Genomic DNA, 22,468 nt, shown 5'->3' with positions numbered 1-22,468 from the left:
GAAATCCATACAGCTATTTTTTTGTGTGCGTCTCCGAAAAATCGAAGTCGCCAGAGTGCAATAAAATCGAAGCGTCGCTGAAACACTGGTCCACGTTATTTGTACGTGGAAGGCCTCTATAGCAATATTCCGGAATTAGCACAAGCTCATCTGCCCAGAATGTTTGCTCCGCGAAAGCGTGGCACGCACTGTCACTTAGTAACATTCGAAAATAAAGTCGAAAGCTTATCTTGGAGCTTTAGATTTTGCGCATGCTCCTTGAAACGCTTGCCGAGGCAACGCCCCGTCTACCCAAAAAGCACTTTCCGCAGAACTGCGCAATATTGTTCACCCCTCCAATTGCCCATCTTACGCAGGCTTCAAGTTGTTTTTTGCAACCGCACTCACCGTCACCGCAGATGTGGGGTCATAGCTTCGCCAACTTATTTGCTGGCCACTTTTTTTGAGGTTATGCGAAACCTTATGAACATAAGGCATTACCTCAAGTATCGCCTTTGCGCGTTCAGTTTCAGCAATATTTCGTCTTTGTCCAAGTTTCTTTAGGAGTGTTTCTGCAACCGTCATCAAGCATCGAATAAGAGAAACCTGCGGCCAAAATTCCGCGTGCCTTAAGTGCAAAGTTATCATGCATTTCATTCGGACACCTCTATCGAAACGCAGATTTCATGCAGAGGGACTCAGTGGCTCTTTTTAGAGTATTTTGGGGGGACGAGTCATAAGGCTTTCTTTGCACGCGAGAAATACACCCAACAGGTCAGTCCGTTACTCAGCCACAGCCACAGGTCTAAAAAGCGTATCTCGCCCTTCTGCGGCGGAAGCTCATGGTTGAAACCGAGGTCTTTAGTAGGATGATTAAAAGTGCTTAAACCTGCCAAACCAATTCCTCAAAGGTAGTCATTAAGAGCTTCAAATACTTTAAAACATTGTCTGCGCATCTAAAAACTTTCAAAACCGGGCTTCCAATAAAAATGATTATCCAAAAGGTGATTAATGTAAGCTGAAAAAAATGTCACACAAAATAGGCACCACACATGACCCTAAACGAATATCATTACGCTGCAGAACAGGCGGCTTGTTAAAAATGATAAAAGCTACGGTCAAATAGTTCTAAAAGCTTCAAAAAATTTTCAAGACACACCTATTGAGGACAAAAAGCCTAGTTACCCCATTTCTCCAATATAATCCATCACTGAGACTAAAAGTTCTGTCTGAGGGGTCAGAATAAAATATATTCTCAACGTTCACACGGAAAGCATGTCCGACCTGGCTGTTGTTCTAGTAAAATTTTGATACTTCTTGCGACTTGTAAGTCTGGAAAACAGCGACCACAATAATAAATTAAAGCTTTTTTAACAGAGAACTGCTGGCACGCAGCTGCAGGAGGCTATTCTCAGTGATAATTATTTTCAAAGGAATGTCAGATTTACGGTCCTGGACCATGAAAAAGGCTGTAAGACTATTTCCTATTTTCAAATCTCATTGGCTAACTTCGTCAAGTTCAAATTCTTGCAAAAGCTCATGAACTTGGTTTTGAGAAGAACATCGGTTTTCCTCATGGGCACGATGTACTTCTCAACATCTTGCAGGACTTTTTCCCTGTATACGCCTTGATGCTTGACGGCGATTCCTCCGTCTTTGTCGGCTTGGAATAGTAGCAGATCGTGTTCTTTGAAGACCTTAACAATACCATCAAAACAAACTTCGAGCCACTACTGACAGCTTTTGCTGCGCACTTCAAACTGCAGTCTACTCCTTCAAGACGGCACCTCTTATGGTCTTCTCCATTTTCCTTCTGTGCAATGTTCCTCTTAATGGCTAGCAGGTCCTAAGCCAGCACATTCGAGTTGAGGGTATATTTTGGCTCTTTCTCCAAAACTTCCTGAATGTTCTTAAGAATGTTGATGTCCTCTACAACAACAACTGGTTTTCTGGGTTTTTGCTCATTCCTTCCAACATTTTTGAGAAGGTTCCGAAGTATGAAAGCCCTGTTTACCTCTATGATTTGAACAGCCTGGTACTTCAGGGTGCGGTACATCTGTGTAGCGTGCCAGTCCACGTAATGGCTGCAGCATGCCACGCGTAGCAATTCCTGGAAAAGCCGTACTTGACGCGAAACCTCAGCTATGAGAACCTCTCACAGCCTCTTAACGTGGACACAGGAATGCTTGACTGTTCCGAAAAGTGTCTTCACTTCATCTGCAATCCAGCCTTTCTTTAGACAAAGGGCTAGGCATATAGCTCGGCATGTGGCATTCATGATATGACCTAGAAAAAGGTTTATGAAGGAGGGTGATTTAATGTGAGGCAATGCGGGAGAGAACATAAAATAAGCTGGTACCACTGTACTGAAATATACTGGAGCAGAATAGGGGGCTGGGCTAGTTGGTCGCTCATTTTTTTTTTTTCAAAATTGGATGTAATGCTGTCAGGAAGACCCCACAGAAAGAACAACTCAGCAATGAACAACGCGGCTAACAATTGGTTTGAAAACCCGGGTTTGACGGCAACCCGTCTGGTCGTGTTTATTTTTCGCTACAGGAATGGTTTTATAGACATTATCACATTATCACACCACAACTGCACAATCGGGCGGCTGTGAACGTGCTATTTCCATGGCTTACACTATCATACGCTTTCTCAGCGCGGCTATGTTTGTAACAGGTGACAAATGCAATGAAATGATATCACATCAAAGAACAAAAAGCAGTAAAAAAGCATCAATCGCCAGCAACCAGTAAACCGGGGACTGACGAAAACTATTGAGCTCTTTACTGACCACTTCTCCAGGAAATCGCGCTCGGAAAATTACAATAAGATTACAGCATCGCTGATGCACTGGTGCGCCTTTCTCTGTGCGTGGAAGGACTCTAGCCAGAGTATAGAGAATGCCGGCCAATCATTACCAAGCTTACATTTTTTTTAAGAACAAACGACATATTCTCAAAAACGGCAAGAAGTTTAAAGACACCGATTATCCAATGTTTGGAGACTTTTACGACAAACGCGGCTGACCAAAAAAAAAGCTCTTGGAATTGGCTAAATCTAAAAAACAACGGCCTACAGACGCAGGGTAGACAAGCTGCCCGTGTTTATTCAGTATACATGTACGACTCCGACACTGATCAGGAAACAGAAGTCATAATGAATAAACAGCGCTAAAGACGAGGACGAAGAGCAAGCAGGACGAGCGTTGTTGTCTCAAGATGTCTCAAGATAGCTAAGACGCCCAAGCAATACACGTGTTACCAAAATCCCAAACTAGTCGCCCAACGGTAGCATTTTAAGCGCATCGCTCCGTTTGTCATTTACTAAGATCGTAGCCTTCTTCCTAAACGCAATGATGTCTACTCCTATCTTGACAGCTGTAACTATGATATACTACTTCGACAGAAAGGTGGTCGCGTCCTCACATCGCTGACGACGGAGCAAAAGATTTCAAATTTTCCGGAAAGATTAAGCAAAAGGGGCAGTGGAGTGTTAATGCTGATAAATAATGTCACGTAGTGGTGACTGCAGTCCGGCGAACAGGAAAACAGCGAGAATGGCTTCCAAACGAAACTCTTTATTCGGGCTGGCTTGCGCCCGCAAAGAACTGAATCGCTCGGCGGCGGCGTAGCAAGAAGCGTGCTCGGCGGTGGTCGAACAGAATGCCGGCCGCTCTCGGCCATGTTCTTTTTAAAGCTGAGAGCGAACTTTCGAGATAAAGCTTGGAAAGTTGCTAGAACAGTCTGGCACAACGCAGAATCGGCTCCACCTGGATGCAATCATTCGAGATAAATCTAGGCGCGTCTTGCACCACAAACAAAGCGATAAAGCGGTGTGCCGGCAGCTTTGAAGAAATAACAAACTAGCACTAGAAACATTCGCGTGAATATAACGTTTTGTCGTTACTTATCGAGACTGCCTGCGAATTGGAAATCAAATGGGAAGCAACAACACCCTGTTTAGATAACACTGCCTTGGGCATTTGGTACAGGCTCCCGGACGTTCCACCCACCCTGAAATTGATTGGTCCAGCTTATCTTGCAATTCCTGTTCCTCCAACAAGTTAACGCAGCTAACACTCGAGTTTCCAACACGCGATGCTTATATTTTATACCTTCATCTAACATCTGCAGCAGAAAAGGTCCGCGAGAAATCTTATATTGACGGGTTCAGCGATCACCATCGTCTTGAGTTAGTCATTAATGCCCATTTTATTTACGCCACGCTCCGTTAAAACACATCCCACATTGTAGAAAAACTGACTAACGCTATTAATCGTGGCCTCAAGCATTCCAGTGAAGTTTTCGTTCGCGATATTTCATCTCTGTTGCTTTGCGGGGATAGGGTGCCGCAACTGGCGAAGGACAGATTTAATTGGAGAGGCACCGGAGAAGCCTTTGTCCTGGAGTGCGCGTAGTCAGGCTGATGATGATGATCAGTGCAATAGATGTAACTATAGAAAGCACATAATCTGTAATTAAGTCAGGTAATCCACTTCATCAGGGGTAGAAGGAATAAATACGAAAATTTCCATACAAACATTACATCCCTTTATATCATTCCTTGTTATATCTTCAGACAATTTTTAGGAACGAGCGTAATTCTGTATCAGTGGAACGTTGGTAAGATAATCTCGGTCTATAAATCTGGAGATGAATCAGAATCAGAAGCAAGAAGTCTTTATTGAGTAACACAAACAAAATGTATACACAGATATTTGGACCGATAGCCAATGAGGCTAGTAAGCGGTCCAATACAAAATAACATATAGGACAGCAATCACAAGCACTTTGAAGAAAAACTAATTTTGTAGCCTTGCTTCCATTCCCAAAAAATGTTTCTTGCATGTCAGTTTGAAATTCCTAGCTTGCTTTATTTCAATTGGCAACGAGTTCCAAATTTTCGCTCCTGTAAATTCTATTCGTCTTTCTCCGTACGCATTATGGCAAATAGGAAGGTTACAATTGCCATTGCTGGCTTGTCTAGTGTTGCGGACGGGAATACTGAATGCACCAAGAGGTAAGGGGTAGTTGGTATTTATAATATTATTAACAATAAGAGCTATTTTGTAATCGCGTAAGGTTGTGAATGACATGATTTGCATTGCGTCAAAAATGTTATTGTTAGAACTATTCGAAGAAGGTAATCCAATGGTTTTCACGGCACGTTTTTGTAGTCTTAGTAATGGTGATAAATACGTTTTGTATGTGATTCCCCATGATTCACTGCAATAACTGAGATGACTGTGACATAATGAAAAATACAGTGATCTAAGAATAGCAGGTGGAAAGTGCCGCCGTGCCTTAGCCAAGGTAAAACAACCGTACGCAACCTTTTTACACACACTGTGCACCTGTTCCTTCCAAGACAAGTGGCAGTCAAACATGACCCCTAAATATTTAAAAGAAGACACACTATCAATAACATTGTTGTCAACACATATAGAAAAATCACTTGATTCAATACACTTTTGTTTTGAACGAAAAATAACATATTTAGTTTGTTCAACGTTTAAAGTTAGATGATTATTACGAAACCAGGTCGAGATGCGTTGGAGTTCATTGTTAATAGGATTTTCTATTGACTCAAGTGAGTTGCCAGTAAAGATAAGTGCAGTGTCATCCGCATACATCAAAATTTGAGAACACTGTATTGCATTGGGGAGGTCATTAATAAAGAGTGAAAATAAAAGCGGTCCCAGAACTGACCCCTGGGGTACACCACACGTAACAGTTTGGTATGCAGACTTGAACTGTTTGAGGACAACTTGCTGCTGTCGTGAAGAAAGATAACTTTTAAAGAATTCAAGTGCCCCGCTACGCACACCATATGCTTCCAGTTTCATTAAAAGGATGGAGTGTGAGACTGTGTCGAAAGTTTTTTTGATGTCTATAAATACGCTTACAGCAACATTATGGCTATGAAGAGCAGATAGGATAAGCTGTGATAGAGCAACTACAGCCGTGGACGTGGACCTGCTAGAAACAAATCCATGTTGCTGAGGACAAATAATATGATTAGCATCAAGAAAGATTTTCAGTTGGAAGGCAATTAATTTTTCAAAAATGGTATTGACGACACTCAGTACAGATATTGGCCTGTAACTAGACGGGTTGTTAGGGTCACCAGTTTTAAATATCGGAACAACTTTTGCAACTTTTAAAGTATCGGGGTATAAGCTAGAGTGTATCGCGTGATTGAATATTCTGCACAAAGGAACACAAAACAAATCAATGTTGTCCTTGATTACCTTAGCCATTATGCCGTCTTGCCCGGCCGCTTTATTAGTGGGCATGTTCGCCACAACACTTGCAACTTCATCGCTAGTAATGTTCGAGAAACTGAATTCATTATTAATACATCGAGGTATGCCGGATGTCACTGAAGCTAAGGAAGTAGGTTGCGCACTGTTCTGACCGTAGGTTGAGAAGAACTGATTAAACTGGTCTGCAGTCTCTATTGACGAGTTGTCAGGAACGATCTGTTTTCTTTTAACTGTTCCCATAACTTCTCCTACAATCTTCCATACTTGCTTAGTGTCATTTCCTTGACGATTAACCAAATTAGTATAATACAATTTCTTTGATTTTCTCATCAGCGCCACGGATTTGTTTCTGTAATACTTAAACTGTTTCAAGTAATAAGCATTTGTTCTGTTGTTTTTGAGCTTATTGTAGTATGAATCCTTTTTTTTCAATACTGTGAGTATTTCCTCAGTATTCCAAGGACATATGGCATGTTTATAGTTGCGCCGAGAAAACTTCAGCGTTGACTTAGTAATTGCATCGGAAACAGCAGATACGAAGTTAGCAAATTCTGTGTGAACGTCACTGTGACACAGATTTTCAAAATGAATAGATTCGAGCAAACGCCTGACATGCGCGTAGTCCACCCGTGAAAATACATTGGTATGGGTAGGGTAAGTACAATCGATACCCGACCGTGGCAGGAACAGAAAAGTTGAACAGTGATCAGCAATGTTTTGGGTACAAGCACCAGCACAGGCATCCATATCACGGTTACATAAGATGTGATTGTTGCAGACTGATGTGTAATTCTAGTGGGAACATTGATAACGTTCTTGAGGTTGAACGATTCCAGTAAGAAAATATAATCTGGACAGTCATCCTTTGATAACTCAATATTGAAATCACCAACTATTGCTAACTGATTATTAAAAGGCATCAGAGGAACCAGAATGGACTCCATATCAGATATGAACTGACTTGTGCACGTGCAGTTAGCGGCTACTACCCTATACAACAGCAAGTATCCCATGTAGGTTTCTTTAAAACATCGTTGCATCTATCATCGCGTGTCATCTTCAGAACAACAGTTTTTTTTCCCTACTCCAACACTAGTAGACTGACTGCATATTCATCGATTTTTCTAAAGCGTTCGAACATGTTGCCCATTATCGCCTTATAGCTTAACTATCATTACTTAATTTAGGCTCACCTGTATCCTGAACTTCGATTTCAGCCTCGTTTCTATAATTTCCCCTAGGCAAAAAAGTCATGAGGTATCCTAAGTGCAGTTTGTCATAGCATTGGATCAATTTGCTTACTGCTGAAAAAGCACGCTTTACACCTCCACTACTAAATCATATTACGTAAGAGCGGAAATTAAGGTAGGCGCACACTGCATAGTATGACGGCGTTTGGCGTGAATGCCTTCCCTGCAAAAAGAGAAACGTTGTACCCGGCCGCCGCAGTGGCTGAGTTGTTAAGGTGCTCGGCTGCTGACCCAAAAGATGCGGGTTCGATCCCGGCCGCGGCGGCTAGAATTTCTTTGGAGGAGAAATTCTAGAGGCCCGTGTACTGTGCGATGTCAGTGCGCGTTAAACAACCCCAGGTGTAAAGCGACACAAAGCGAATTTCGACCACCAGGTGGTCGAAATTTCCGGAGCCCTTCACTACGGCGTCTCTCATAGCCTTAGTCGCTTTGAGACGCTAAACCCCATAAACCAAACCATAAACCAAACCATAAACGTTGTACACGAAGCGTTTCGTGAAGCGTACATTAAGCCGAAAAAAACCAAGCAGTTTAAATATTAATGCGAAAAAATAAATAAATTTCCAGCTCACACAATTTCGAGCGGAATGTGACTTGAAGCGTTTCCTTCCATCTCGTGAACCGCAAGCGGAGAGTGCGTCAACCTCCGTGCTCTGATCGGAAATGCCGTTCGCGATTTGCTATTTGTAACTTGCAAAGGTTTTGAAGTATACAGAAGCGGTCAGAGAAACCTACAACGATATTTTTGCTCTGCCCTAGTAAAGTCCTCTCGCAGGTCCATTGTTTATTTCTCTCTTTTGTAGGACGTTGTGAAGTGTTATTCTCATCACAAACGTTTTCTTCCTGCTGTTATAAATGTAAACTTCTGTAAGATCAGAAACATACACACTGTACTGGATTAGAACTTTAGACTGTTTGTTTGGCCGGCTTCAAAAGTTAGAAACTTTCTAACCAGAGTCGACAGAATTGAGGCTTTCGTTTCCACCTCTCTTGGTTCTGTACTAATCATTTCCGTATTAATGTTTTCAATACTTATCCTGTAAATGCTTCTCTCTCTTTAGAGCCCGCGGTTCACGAGGAAAGAGCGCATCCTAATTTTCTCTACTTTTGGAGCAATTATAGGCTAATTTTATGGTTTTCTTTTCTTTGTTTGCCCAAACCTCAGCAATCGGGAGCGGCTTGGTGTTCGTGGTAATTCCAACGGTGATCAACGAGCACTTCGTCCGCTACAGGGGTTTGGCCATGGGGATCAACTTCGCCGGTTCCACCATGGCCACGTTCGTGTTTCCCAAGATGCTCGAGGTGCTCACGGACACGTACGGATTCCGGGCGGCGATGCTCCTGTTCGGGGCCGTCAGCCTCAACTCCATCGCCTTCAGCCTCTTCCTGAGGCAGCCGGCCTGGCTAAAAAGGCGCCTGGCCGCACAGGCCAAGGCATCAGAGGCGGCTGCCCAGATTGCAGCTGACGCCGTGTGCACAGCCTCCTTCAGCAATGGTGATCCGTGCGTAACGATAACAACCCATTTCTCTTTCAATACGGGCGTCATAACGGGACAGCCTATGAGCGTGAAAATTCTTTAGAAGCATATTACTCTAAATTTGAGAAGACAAATGTTTAGTATCTTCTTGACGGGCATGAAGATACTACTTAGAGCAAATTGAAAGGCGTTGCAACTACGTCACATTTTGTCCAGACCTCCATCACACCATTTAGGATAGAATGAAGCAGAGCATTACAAAAGGAAAAGGGAAAGTGGCATTGCAGTGGTGAGTTGCGGATTACTTTCGCAATCGCCCACCTTGTATTGCATGTTGTCTTACCCTTTCAGCTGTGCATAGGTGCACATTTTCTCTTTGGTAAAAATTTTTATTCTGCTGCTTGGAATGCCTCATTCACTAAACAACAAAAAGGTAAAATGACGCAGACACAACGAAGCGCAGCTCGCAATTCTTACTGCAACAGGATGTTCCACAAACCAGACGCTGCGCAAGCTTTGTTGTAGCATATTTTAATTCTGAGCTTTCGATTCGCATATAGTAGGATACTCCCATTCGGAAAAAAATCGTCTCTCATGCCAATATGAGACAAGCTGGCCACGTGTGCACTTACGCTACATTCCTTCGTCGCAGGCACGTCGGGAACGAGCGCAAGACACCTACGCCGGGATCCCTGCGGCATGCTCTCACTGTGTTCTCGTGCCCCATGTTTTACGTGGTCGCCTACTCGTACATCGCCTTCATATTCGCCTTCGAGTGCTACATCTCTCTCCTGGTCGACTTCGCCACGGACAAGGGCGTCAGTTTCTCGCGTGCCATCACCATGCTCTCCATGAGCTCCGTGGCAGACCTCGTGGGCAGGCTGACGCTTCCCCTGGCCGCCGACAGGTCAGTGTGTCATGGGGACGGTCGGGCAACGGCGCCTAATGTACTCTAATGACTACTGTGATAGGGCACGTCGTTAACTCAGTTACTAATTTTGTGAAAGGCAGTATCATAATTAACATCAGTACCCTCTGTAAGTACCACAAATCAAATTTGCTAGCGCTTAGTGAACACACGCGACAAGAACACAAATACGCAGGGCAGACGCTAGTCTTCGACTGCCGTTTATTCGAAAAGCAATCAATATATGACATCTCAAAAATGCTGAACTCACACACGCGCAGTAGCAACGCCACGCTTCAGGAACATTTCTTTTTTTGATATATTGACAGACAGGGTGCTGTACCTGCACCTTACCTGTATACCTGTACCTGTATCTTCCCATCTTTCCAGAAGCAATCATTCTAGGTACAATGAAAACCTAATCAGAACGTGAAATTTTTGAAGCTATGTGCATTGATAATGGAGGTTTGAAATGCGTCAGCACCCCGTCTGTCAATCTATCAAAAAAAGAAATGTTGTTCCTGAAGCGTGGTGTCGCTAATGGGCGTGTGTGAGTTAAGCATTTTTGAGATGTCTTATATTTATTGTTTTTCGAATAAACGGCAGTTGAAGACTAGCGCCTGTCCAGTGTATTTGTGTTCTTGTCTCGTGTGTTCACTAAGCGCTAGCAAATATGATTTCAAACGCTTTCCAACTAGCCCAAGTTTCCGCCTTAATAAGCACCACAAAATTTACTGCAATGGAAATAAACGTCATACATCCGGAGTCTTGTGATGCCGTTGTGGTAGTGCTTTAGCATTGTGCTGTGGTCGTGCATGCAGCAGAATTCATGGCTACACATTACTTTTTTCAAGGCAATCAACTGCCCTTGAGAGACTTTTCCAGGCCGCACTCAAAGCTGTTTTCTCCGCTCGCTGGGAATGGCTATGTGACTCCATGTCTTCATTTGTCATAGCATCCCCTTTCAGTTACAAACTAGAGTGAGCTTTTTTAGTGCTTCACTAGCGACAGCCAAGTACAGTGACTTGATGTAGAGCAGCTAAGTCCGTCGTCGTCAGTAGCAATGCGGAGAGATAGGCGTTATAGCACTTGGGCACTAATGCTTTGTCGCGCTCAACGCTGCGAGGAGGCTGATGTCATCAGCAAACGAGCACGCTGCAATAGTCTAGCTGAGGAACAGCTTCATTCAGGTGCGCACGTTGTGTCCTCACTGAGTATTATACTCATATCTCGCACAGAAGGAATCCCACACATACGCCCAGTTCGCCTGATACAAGCATGCCCAGTAAACGGTAATGCACAGATATGACGTTAGCCCGGCTTTAGCAAATGCACTGATTCAGGAATAGGGCCAGGAATGCTTTTGTGGAGAAAATTCGCAGGGGCATGTTTCCTTGTTCTAGCGGCGTTGGCTTTCGCGTAATATCCGCTACGGTTATTGGCCAGCAAGCAGTGTCGTCACTCTTGACGTCACTATAATCTTCCATGGCAAATCGTCAAGGCTAGTGGATTCAACATCACGCGCACTCTAAAAGAGAAAAAGAATTAATATTAAGGCGGGAGCCTTTAATGCCTCATCGTTGTAAGTAGGAGCTGTCGATAGAAATGTCACGCTTTTCAATTGGTCGAACCGGTCGTGACGTCACAGTGCGCGAATTTGAAACGAGGCTACTAACCACGCAGCCAATTAAAGGGATCGTATAGTGATGCTCCAAGTAAGTTTGACTGAGTTTAGTTAATTGCTTACTTAACCAATTAGTCTAATTAACCTTTCTAGTCAGACCAGATAAATAAATAAAACCGAGTAAGAAATTTGCGGACCTTGGGAATCGAACCCCGGTCTCCGGAGTGCGAGTCGAGCACGCTACCACTCCGCCATGCCAGCTTTTCTTCTTCTTTAGGTCCGCCATGCCAGCTGGATGGTTTGGAATGAACAAAGGTGCGTCTAGTGAATACGGTGTCTTCGTTCAGTCCCATCTCCCTCCCTTCCCGTTACGGCGAGGTTTAAGTGTCTACCGAGATATGAGAGACAGTTACATTTTCTTTCCTCAAAAACCAATTTACCGACGAGCAAGGCGCATTTGTCCGCGTTTCAGATTGGTCCAAATTGTCGTGCCGTCACCACGCGCGAATTTTGACGGGTGTCCGCCGAAATATGTGAGACTGTTACTACGCAACTTCCTTTCTCAAATACAATTTTCGACTACTGTCTACTGAGATATGTGAGACAGTTAATGCGTAATTTCCTTGCCTCAAACACAATTTTCATTCTCTTCATTACGGCCCCTCTTTCTTCTTTCACTCCCGCATCCTCCCTTCCAGTACGGTTCGGCTCAGGTGTCCACCGAGATGACAGAGAATAACAGCGTCATTTCCTTTCCTTAAAAAGCGTTGCGTTCAAAGGGCTACGCATCGCGCCGGACGGGTGGTGGCGTTCCGTGGACTCCCTGGCAGCGCTACAACAGGCTGTCACGTTCCACTCCTAAAGGCGATGCTTAAGCGTCATTAATTGGCAGTTAATTAATGCACCAACAAAATGTGAAGTGAACAATCGCGTAGCAGAATGCAGCACTCAGGCTTTCGCCTTTCACCACTTTAGCCGCTAAAGTTCCTCGTAATTTTTTGATTAAACAATATCATGCAAGTACTGTCAATGGAAGTTGCGCTACGCCTTGTTAACCGACCTCTCAGTTTTTTCTTGCGCTGGTTTAGAAACCGATTGCGCTTTCGACCAGACGCTCCTCTCCAGGCCGCGTTGGGCGCCTTGTGGCTGACTTCGCTGCTAAATTTGCTCCGTGGCGGCGCTGAGCATCGGGTGCCGAATTATTGTGACACCTCCTGCTCACCTGTCCTCGAGCCTCAGCTTCCGCGCCGCATGCAAATTGTGAAGTACCATTCTCCCTTAAAATATTTTTCGCCAATTTTTTGTCTGGTCTCCGAGACATTTGCTAAACCTTACCATTCCTTCCTTCTCTTCGTGCAACCGACCTCAAAAATACGTCCCCATTTCTTGCCACCTACTATATCATAACAATCAGTTTTGGTGCATAAATGCTAGTGCGTAATTTGCAGGCTTTTTTTTTTACTTGGCCTCGTAGCCTGACGAAAAGATTGGGTGCCGGTGTGCGTTTATTTTCGCAGAGCGTACCGATTGATTCAAGCTGGAAGCTCTCCTGAAGTGAAGTGCATGCTTTGGACAATACTCAAACATGCATATGTGCATGTTGCAAGTACAATTTCATAAAACCTAAGTGCATCTTTATTTATCGATTTTTTTTTTCGTATCAGAAACCGTAAGAGATACGTCTGTGCGGTCTTTGCATGTCGATCGGACACCAAAAAAAACATTATATACAGTCGGGGCACCATCTTTCACCGCCCCCCTCCAAGTTTCGAACCCTGCCGCACTGCATGTGGCAAGGTTCAAAATCTGGTTGTTGCCCGGTAATTTTTACCCAAATTGAACGTAATGAGAGTTCGGTTTAAAAAATTTTTGAAGAGAAATTAACGAATAACGTTGTTATTTACATTAAGGGTTCGTATTATGTTTAAAATTAAAGGCTGTCAATTGAAAAGCATCCCAAGTCCAAAATATAGGTGTTGCGATTCCAAAACCCGTCAGAACGCCAAACATCAAAAGTACGCTTTAGAAAGATTACTGAATTGGCTTTCAACATTGGTCATTTGAAGAATCACGTCGCTACTTGTGATATCGTCGGCTGAATCACAGCAATTCTTCTGGTTTATAAAATACACAAACTATATCTGTGCTTTCTGCAGACGCCGCCGCGATAGCTCAGTGGTTATGGCGCCCGGCCGCGGCGGCCGAATTTCGATGGAGGCGAAATTCAAGAATCCCGTGTAGTGTGTGATGTCAGAACGCCAGGTGGTCGAAATTTCCGGAGCCCTTCACTACGGCACCCCTATAGCCTGAGTCGCTTTTGGACGCTAAATTCCCCCTAAACCATTTTATGCATTAAAATTTCGAGCAAGGCCAAGTTACGAATGTGAAACGCAAGAAAGCCAACTATTTATTTATTTAGGACATACTGCAGGCCCAGTGAAGGGCCCTGGCAGGAGGGGCACAATAAACACAATACAAAAAAGCACAAAGCAAAACGTACAAGGCAAGTAAACAAAAATCAATGAACGGCCTGTTCAAGGGCAACAACGTCAACTGTTGAGGATGGTGGTAACTGATTCCACTCGGTAATGGTGCGGGGAAAAAGGAGAATTTGAATATCTTACTTCTGGCAAAGTAAGGTTTTAACGATTCAGTGCGCCTGTTTCTTGTTGACCTGGACGTTATCGGTTGGAGATACAAATCGGGGGCCATTGACAGTTTGTTAGTTTTCAATACAACGAGAAATCTTAACCTTAGTATTGTACGCCGAGTTTCAAGAGACTGTATATTATGTTGAAGCAACAGAGCAGATGGTGAGTCAGTGGTGCGATATATAGAAAATATAAGCCGAACTGCTTTGCGCTTAATTCTTTCAAAGGCATTAATGTAAGTCTTTGTGTGAAGATCCCAAACAGTGCATGCGTACTCAAGTTTTGGTCTAATCATGGTGTAATATGCCATTTACTTAACGTTAGGGGGAGCTTGTTTTGACTTGTGCCTAAGGAAACAAAGATTGCGAAACGAAGCAGAGCATACGGTTTCAATATGTTTATTCCAACTAAGATTATTCGTTAGTGCTACTCCTAGTGTTGTATTCTTTGACTTCTGAAAGGTGCCGAGTGGGAAGATTATATAAAAAGGAATGACTGTTTCTTATATTAGTGATCCGCCTAAAAACTGTCTTGTCAGAGTTTATTTCCATCCCCCATTTAACGCACCATTCACTAACATTCTGTAGGTTATGATTAAGTAAAATCTGGTCGCCTTGAACTTTAACTTCATTAAACAAAACACAATCGTCGGCAAACAACCTAATTTTACAGGATGAGAGATGATGTCGGTAATGTCATTAATATAGATAAGAAACAGTAATGGCCCAAGACTGCCTTGCGTGACACCAGAAGTGACTGAACGTTTGTTAGAACAATGACCATCGATACTAACATATTGAAATCGATTAGATAAATAAGCCGCAACCCAATTAACAATAAAAGAAGGAAGACCTATACTTTCAAGTTTATGGAAAAGTTTATTGTGCGGAACTAAATCAAAAGCTTTCTTAAAATCTAGAAATATGACATCTATTTGGCCGGAATTGTCCAGAACTTGAGCGAAATTGTGAATTGCGGATGTAAGTTGGGTGACGCGTAGAAAAGCCTTTGCAAAAACCATGCTGGAAAGCCGATAATTTGTTGTTGTCATCAAGAAATGTTTTAATGTAATTGGCTACGATATATTCAAGAAGTTTGCAGCATGCAGAGGTCAACGATATGGGACGGTAATTATTAAACAATGCGGCATCACCTGCTTTGTGTATGGGAACGACACGGGCCACCCTCCAATCGGGTGGTAGACTTGAAGACAAAAGAAAAGCACGAAAAATGATAGCAAGAAAGTGCGAAACCATCTCAGCATAACGATGTAAAAATGAATTAGGTATCTCGTCAGGCCCAGGAGTTGCTTTTGTTTTAAGATTCAAAAGCATTGCAAAAATACCAGGTTGAGATACGAGATCGTGCACAGGATGGGAAAAAAAATCACGAGTTGTGAAATTATTTGCAGGTTGGGAAAACACACTATGAAAATATGAATTGAACTTGTCAGCAATATCTTTTTTCTTGGTGAGCAACGTGCCCTCGTGCATCATCGCAGGCAGGGATTTTTTTTCTTTGCTTAAAAAATTCCAAAATTTCTGAGGAGCGTTACGAATGAAATTTGGCAAAATATTTTGAAAGTAATGTCGCTTAGCAGCCGCAACAGCTTTGGTCAAAGAAGCCTGCTTCATTTGAATGATGTTGTGAGGGACACGGGCTCTTCTGAAGCATTTAAGTTTTCTTTTGAGATGCACGATTTCTCCCGTAATCCGGGATTAGATTTGCCACTATTTTTAGCTCTTGACGGAATAAATTGGTTGATACAATATGTGCATATGTCTTTAAACTTGGTCCAGAGATCAGATGTGTCAGTTCCGACAAAGGTGCTGAGACAAAGATCTAAACAATCTAATACACTCTCATCCCTGGCACGCGAGAAATCTTTTACAAGCATGGTTTTGGACGGTACGGCACGTTTATCAGCGACGAAATCGCAAGTGAAATACACCAACTCATGATCAGATAGTCCTTGATGGATCGAAACAGAAAACATTTCAAGAGAGCCGTTCACAAAAATCAAGTCAAGAATAGAAGCAGATGAGCCATGAATACGTGTAGGTTGTCCGACTACTGTTTCAAATTGTGACACAGCATAATATCAAATAAGTGTTCAGCATTTGCGCAATGTCGTGAATTAGATGAGGCAAACTCCCAATTAGTGTTAGGTAAGTTAAAATCACCGACAAGAAGTACACTTTTATGTTTCAATGATGACATGTGTTCCGACAAATCGCGTAGAAACTGAGGAGGGGAATCTGGAGCTGGGTAAACAGCGAATAGAAAAATGGAACGGCCCCTAAAAGATAGCTTTAGGGAAATGCTTTCATGGTCATCGATTTGGCGAGTTAAAGTAGCATGAATGTTGTTTTTAACCAAAACCGCCACTCCACCAACCTCTTGATAACCTGTCACTCCGATAGATTTGATAAGTTGGAGGAAAAACGTCTTTGTTATCTATTTCATCGCGAAGCCACGTCTCCGTAATGATGGCGATATGTGGATTGTAGCCAAGAAGAAGTGCCTCAAGCTGTTCGCTTTTGTTGATTATACTCCGCGCATTAATATTTATGTCTTAATTCCTTCTTGCTCCGCGCACTACGTCATTCACTCTTTCGTGTGTTCCGCGATGACAGTTTCACTCTTGTGCTAGTGGTATCATCCCACGAAAACATTTGGCCAGCAACGAGCAACTTATCATTGATTAAGGTCACCTTCATTTTCTTGTCTCTCTCAGTTTTAGTACTATCCCATAATAGTTTTCCTTTCCTGAGGTTTCCTTTGAGTAGTCATTCTGAATAGATACTTTTTTTCCGTTGAGCTTGTGAGCGTTTTTAAGGACTTTTTGCTTTTCATTGTAATCCTGAAAAAATATGATCAAAGGCCTGTTGACAGTGTTCTTTCCTAAACGATGAATTCTACCGACAGAAGTACAATGGACATCAAGTGTTTCCGAGAAAATTTCATTCAGAACCTTATGTTTTAGATCACATTCTGTCTCATCTGGTTCCGCGCTTACACCAAAAACGACTAAATTGGAACGTCTACTGTAATCTTCCATATAGACCAGTTTCGGCTGCAAGGCGTGAATTGTGCGTTCCATATTATCAATACGTTCTATTTGTTTTTCAAAATACACAAAGCGAGCGCTTATGTCAGATATCGTTTTTTCCAAATCTCCTTGTTGTGTTCTAAGGCCTACAATCTCTGCTGTTAACTTGGAATGAGCTGTAAGCAACTGCTTTGATAGTTCTGTACTGTCTTCATTTGAATTATCAGGCCCAGGGTTAGATTCAATGTCACCACATAAAAGCAGCGCGCAAACAAAAAAACACATCTTGGGCAATGATAACACAGCGTTGTGGGCACGGCAGGACCAAAAGACCGTGGCACTTCTAATTGTAGTAGCATAACAACCAACCTCTGCAAAGCAGAACAACAAAGCGTAAGGCAACATGCCTATGTGCGCTCCGCTGTGCCCACTGAAGTTGAAGCCTGGCTGTCGGTCTTTTAAACCAAGGTCCGGGCAGGTCACATGGAACAGGGGCGGTGCTTGAAGAAGGTAATCATTCCGCCAGGAAATGAAATCTCCCGCACCTGTTGTCAAATAATCTTGAAGGCACGTGTCGACTGTAGCGGTATCCTGATGAATAAGCAGTTTGGACGGACCAAGGAGAAAAACCTGTAAAAAGCAGAACAACGAAGCGTAAGGCAACATGCCTATGTGCGGTCCGCTGTGCCTGTCACCTTAGATATTTCGAACCACCAAGTTGATTCAGGGAATTAAGAAATTTTCCTCGCCTTCACAATTGGCGGCCTTTAATGTCCAGCAATAATTTGGCGCACTAAAACCCAAAATAAATAGTATAATAATTAACTTCTGTTACCTCAACATGTTTGAATTGGGCATTATCAGCCACATCATGTCCACCTTGTGTACAGCGCACTTACACAGACTGCCTCGATGTATCTTTCATACTTTTTAAAATAAAATTCTCTGTAAAATATAAAAAGTAGTGGTACGACTCTTGCGCAGAACACAGACACGGGCACACAGAAAGTCTTGTACAAGTAGAACTCGATCGCCCCCCCCCCCCCAAAAAAAAAAAAAATCTCCCATCAACAGTTAACTTAAAATTAACAAGAAATAGAAAGCACAGGCGAATACACTTGAACTTTCTTAGGACAAAGTTCAAGGAGTCCAGCGACTTCTTCATTGTAAACGTTTCTTCGTTGAAGCGGTATGCGACCTTAGTTGGAACTGGCCCACGCCGGCCAGCTTAGATGTGACTCTCTGTATCGAGGACCACATTTGTACTTGTTTAGTGTTTTATCCTGTTCTTCCAAAGTGCGTTGCAGAAGCTTTGAACACTTGCTCAGCGACCACGACGTTTACTCGTATTACACTAACCGGGAACGTGAGCCTGGAGCAAGCCTGCCCATGCCTTCCGCAGCGGGCTGGGGCGAAGCGGTACTCAGACAATACAGCCAGAGAGGAGAGGCAGGCACCTGTTGTGAACACTTAGCTGCGTTCCTAGATGCTGACACCGAGACGAGCCGCTGGGACAGTAGACACGTGGCCACTATTTCTTTGCGACTACTCGTTTTTATTTCGCTTCCCCGCACTGCTCCCGAGAACGCGGGCCGTAACACTTTCCTGCGTCACAGCAGTGTCTTGCGGATAATGCGTACTCCAGACGATGCCTTTCATCACGGACACATTCTGGTCGACGGAACTTTTTGGACCCTTCCTTTTGCTGCCGCTCGGCTCCGCGCAAAAAAGGGAGCGCTAGTTTCAAACCACGCGCCGAAGATGGCGAAGAGGACAGAACAACGCCACGGGATTCTCGTTAAGCCCTCTTTGCGGCTACCTTCATGATTACATCATTGCAACTGGTCGCTTGCCCTGTTAAATCCATATAAAATTCCACCGAATGTCCAAAAAGCGTATTTTATTATATTCCTGAAATATCTAATTTGTTTATTTAATAAAGTTTTTTAACAATTCATACATATTGCAACGGATAATCTCCGTGAAGACGACGCAGAGGAAGTGCCCAGTGTGTGCGCGCTTGCCGCTCGGGGCTAGCTGTGATCTGGACCCTGTGCTCCGGTCGTCCTTGTGCCGACATAGACTTCGGGCCACGTAACATCTTTGGTGGACGTGCCGGGTAAACGATCTCCACGCCACGCAGCTCCGAAGCGGTCGTCAGGCCGGGGCTACTACCATCATGGCTCCACCCGGCGAGTCACGAACCAATCCCTCTGCTCCCTCTGCTCCCTCGGCTCCCTTCGTGGTCATGGCTCCTCCTCGTGATCCTGGTACCTTTTCTGGGAACGACGGCACCGATGTCGACGACTGGCTCAGCCTATATGAGCGAGTGAGCGCCTATAACCGGTGGGATCCCACCGTGATGCTAGCGAATGCGATCTTCTATCTCAGTGGCACGGCCCGGGTCTGGTACGAAACCCACGAAGAAGAGCTGACGAGCTGGGACACTTTTAAAGAAAAGCTCCGTACTTTGTTTGACAGACCCGATGACCGGAAGCTCTCCGCGAAGAAGCAGCTCGCGTCGCGCGCCCAGTCGTCAACCGAAAGCTATGTGGCATATATCCAAGATGTCTTGGCGCTTTGCCACAAGGTCGACGCCGCCATGACCGAGTCCGACAAAGTGAGCCATATTCTGAAAGGGATTGCGGATGATGCTTTTAACTTACTGGTTTGCAAAGACTGCACCACCGTGGACGCAATCATAAAAGAATGCCGTCATTTCGAACAAGTTAAAAGCCGCCGAATTCCACAGCAGTTCTCTCGGCTCCCTAATACTGCCGCTACTTCTTCCTGTGAGGAACACCGATTACCGTCCCGCGCCTCTTCCGATGATGACCCCGTTACCGGCACTGTGACCCGCATCGTTCGCCGCGAACTGGAAGCCCTTGCGCCTGTTCTGCCCCGTCCGACCACACCTGATAACTCTCTACCCACCGTGTCGCTGATTCAGGCCGTCGTGCGTCAGGAACTCGCTAACCTGAACCTTCCTCCGGCTGTGTGCACCATCAGAGGCCCGGACATCCCCCAGCCACCTCTCTCTGCTTATCGTCGCACCTATTATTCTCCGCAGCGTTATCGCAATCCAAATGAGTGGCGTACGGCAGACGACCGCCCCATCTGCTTCCGGTGTTCTCGCATTGGCCACATCGCCCGACATTGCCGCAGTCCATGGTCTTCACCAGCCCGCAACGTCGGCCCCTCCTTCTACAGTTCTACCTCGACCCGCACCTTCTCGCCCCGAGCCCCGTCCGAACCATCTGAAGCAGCCGTTCCCCCTCCACGCCGATTCTCCCGCTCTCCGTCGCCGCAGGGCCGCCGCTCTCGCTCCCCACAGTCGCCTTCAACCAGCCGCTCCCATTTGGAAAACTAAATGATGCAGCTCCCGGAGGTGACGCTGCATCAACGACCCGGACCACAAATCCTCTCTCGACCTCTCGACCAAATCTCCTGGACGTCCTTATCGACCGTGTTCCTGTGCGCGCCCTGATTGACACCGGTGCTCAAATATCAGCGATGAGTGCTGCCCTCCGCCGTCGCCTACGCAAAGTCCTCACGCCTGCAATGTCCCGTGTGCGTGTCGCGGATGGTGGCACGCCTGCTGTCGACGGTACGTGTACCGCGCGCGTTACCATTGGCGGCCACAGTATACCGGTTCAATTCACCGTGCTTACCACCTGTGCCCATGACCTCATTCTTGGCTTGGATTTTCTGACTGACCATTCCGCCCTCATTGACTGCTCGGATGGCGTCCTACACCTTGAACTTCCACTGCTGGATTCAGAACCCGTCGATATATCCCTGCGGCTGTACAGTACCGATTATGCTCGCCTGTCATCCCGAACCGCCTCTTTCGTTCCACTGACCCCATCTCGCCCAGTTCCTGATGGCGACTATCTCGTTACGCCCAACCTTGACCTCCTGCTGACCCGTAACGTTGCCCTACCTCATACCATCGCCACCATACAAGCTAACGCCCTCTCTCTGCCTTTCCTCAACTTCGGCGTCTCTTCTCAAGTGCTCCCGTCCGGCATCTGCGTGGCTACACTATCTCCTCTCGCTCCTTGCCACGTCGCTCAGTTGGCCAACACCCCTGTTCAAGACACTGCCACCCCGCGCCGGCAGTCTCCTCAGTCGCCCGACGCCTTCACGACCATGATGGCAACCGACCTCAGTCCCGACCACACTGCCCAGCTTCGTGCCCTTCTCGAATCTTTTTCGGATATTTTTGATGTCAACAACACGACGCTAGGCCAAACTCTCGCCGTCAGGCACCGCATTGAAACCGGCGATGCCCCTCCCATCCGCCGCCGCCCCTATCGAGTCTCTCACGCCGAGCGTCAAGTTATCAATGCGGAAGTTACTAAAATGCTCGCGAAAAACATTATCGAACCCTCGCACAGTCCCTGGGCCTCACCCGTCGTACTTGTGAAGAAAAAGGATGGCTCCTGGCGTTTTTGCATTGATTATCGGCACTTGAATAAGATCACCAAAAAGGACGTGTACCCCTTGCCGCGTATCGATGACGCCCTTGACTGCCTTCATGGTGCCAAATTTTTCTCATCCATAGATCTTCGCTCCGGCTACTGGCACATTGCTGTAGACGACCAGGACCGTGAAAAGACCGCCTTTGTGACACCTGATGGGCTTTACCAATTCAAAGTTATGCCTTTCGGATTATGCAACGCGCCAGCCACATTCGAGCGCATGATGGATGCCCTTTTGCACGGCTTTAAGTGGTCCACCTGCCTGTGCTACCTCGATGACGTCATTGTCTTTTCGCCCACGTTTTCCACTCATATCACTGACCTTTCCCAGATCCTTTCCCTCTTTCGTCATGCCGGCCTGCAGCTCAACTCGACTAAATGCCGTTTCGCGCGCCGCCAGCTCACCATCTTGGGTCATGTCGTCGACAATACGGGAGTCCACCCTGACCCTGAGAAGATCCGAGCCGTCAAAGACTTTCCTCAGCCACGTTCTTCAAACGACGTCCGAAGCTTCTTGGGGCTCTGCTCCTACTTTCGTCGATTCGTTCAAGGCTTCGCCGACATCGCCCGCCCCCTAACCAACCTTCTGAAGAAAGACACCACCTTCATCTGGGGACCCGACCAGGCACAAGCGTTTTCCAACCTGATATCGAAGCTTACTACCGCGCCAGTTCTCGCCCACTTCGATGTGACCGCTCCCACTGAAGTTCGCACCGACGCCAGTGGCTACGGTATCGGCGCTATCCTCTCACAGAGACAATCCGGAGAGCAC

The 22,468-nt window shown here is 45.2% G+C and overlaps 1 protein-coding gene across 6 annotated transcripts in view; it reads left to right on the top strand.

Annotated features, from left to right (window-relative positions):
* Positions 1–22,468, top strand: part of LOC149325884 (monocarboxylate transporter 12-like) — a 277,338-nt gene that overhangs the window by 242,856 nt on the left and 12,014 nt on the right. For all 6 annotated transcript variants that reach the window (XM_089564039.1, XM_089564033.1, XM_089564036.1 and 3 more), the window contains 2 exons: positions 8,666–9,002; positions 9,631–9,885. In XM_089564039.1, coding sequence (XP_089420165.1) covers positions 8,666–9,002; positions 9,631–9,885 — 592 coding nt within the window. The remainder of the gene's footprint in view (positions 1–8,665; positions 9,003–9,630; positions 9,886–22,468) is intronic.

The sequence above is a fragment of the Amblyomma mixtum genome, chromosome 10, assembly GCF_055824585.1.
Source record: "Amblyomma mixtum isolate Tamu chromosome 10, ASM5582458v1, whole genome shotgun sequence".
In the NCBI taxonomy this organism is placed as follows: Eukaryota; Metazoa; Arthropoda; class Arachnida; order Ixodida; family Ixodidae; genus Amblyomma; species Amblyomma mixtum.
The sequence above is the reverse complement of the archived record's forward strand: the minus strand, read 5'-3'. Positions and strand labels throughout refer to the sequence as shown.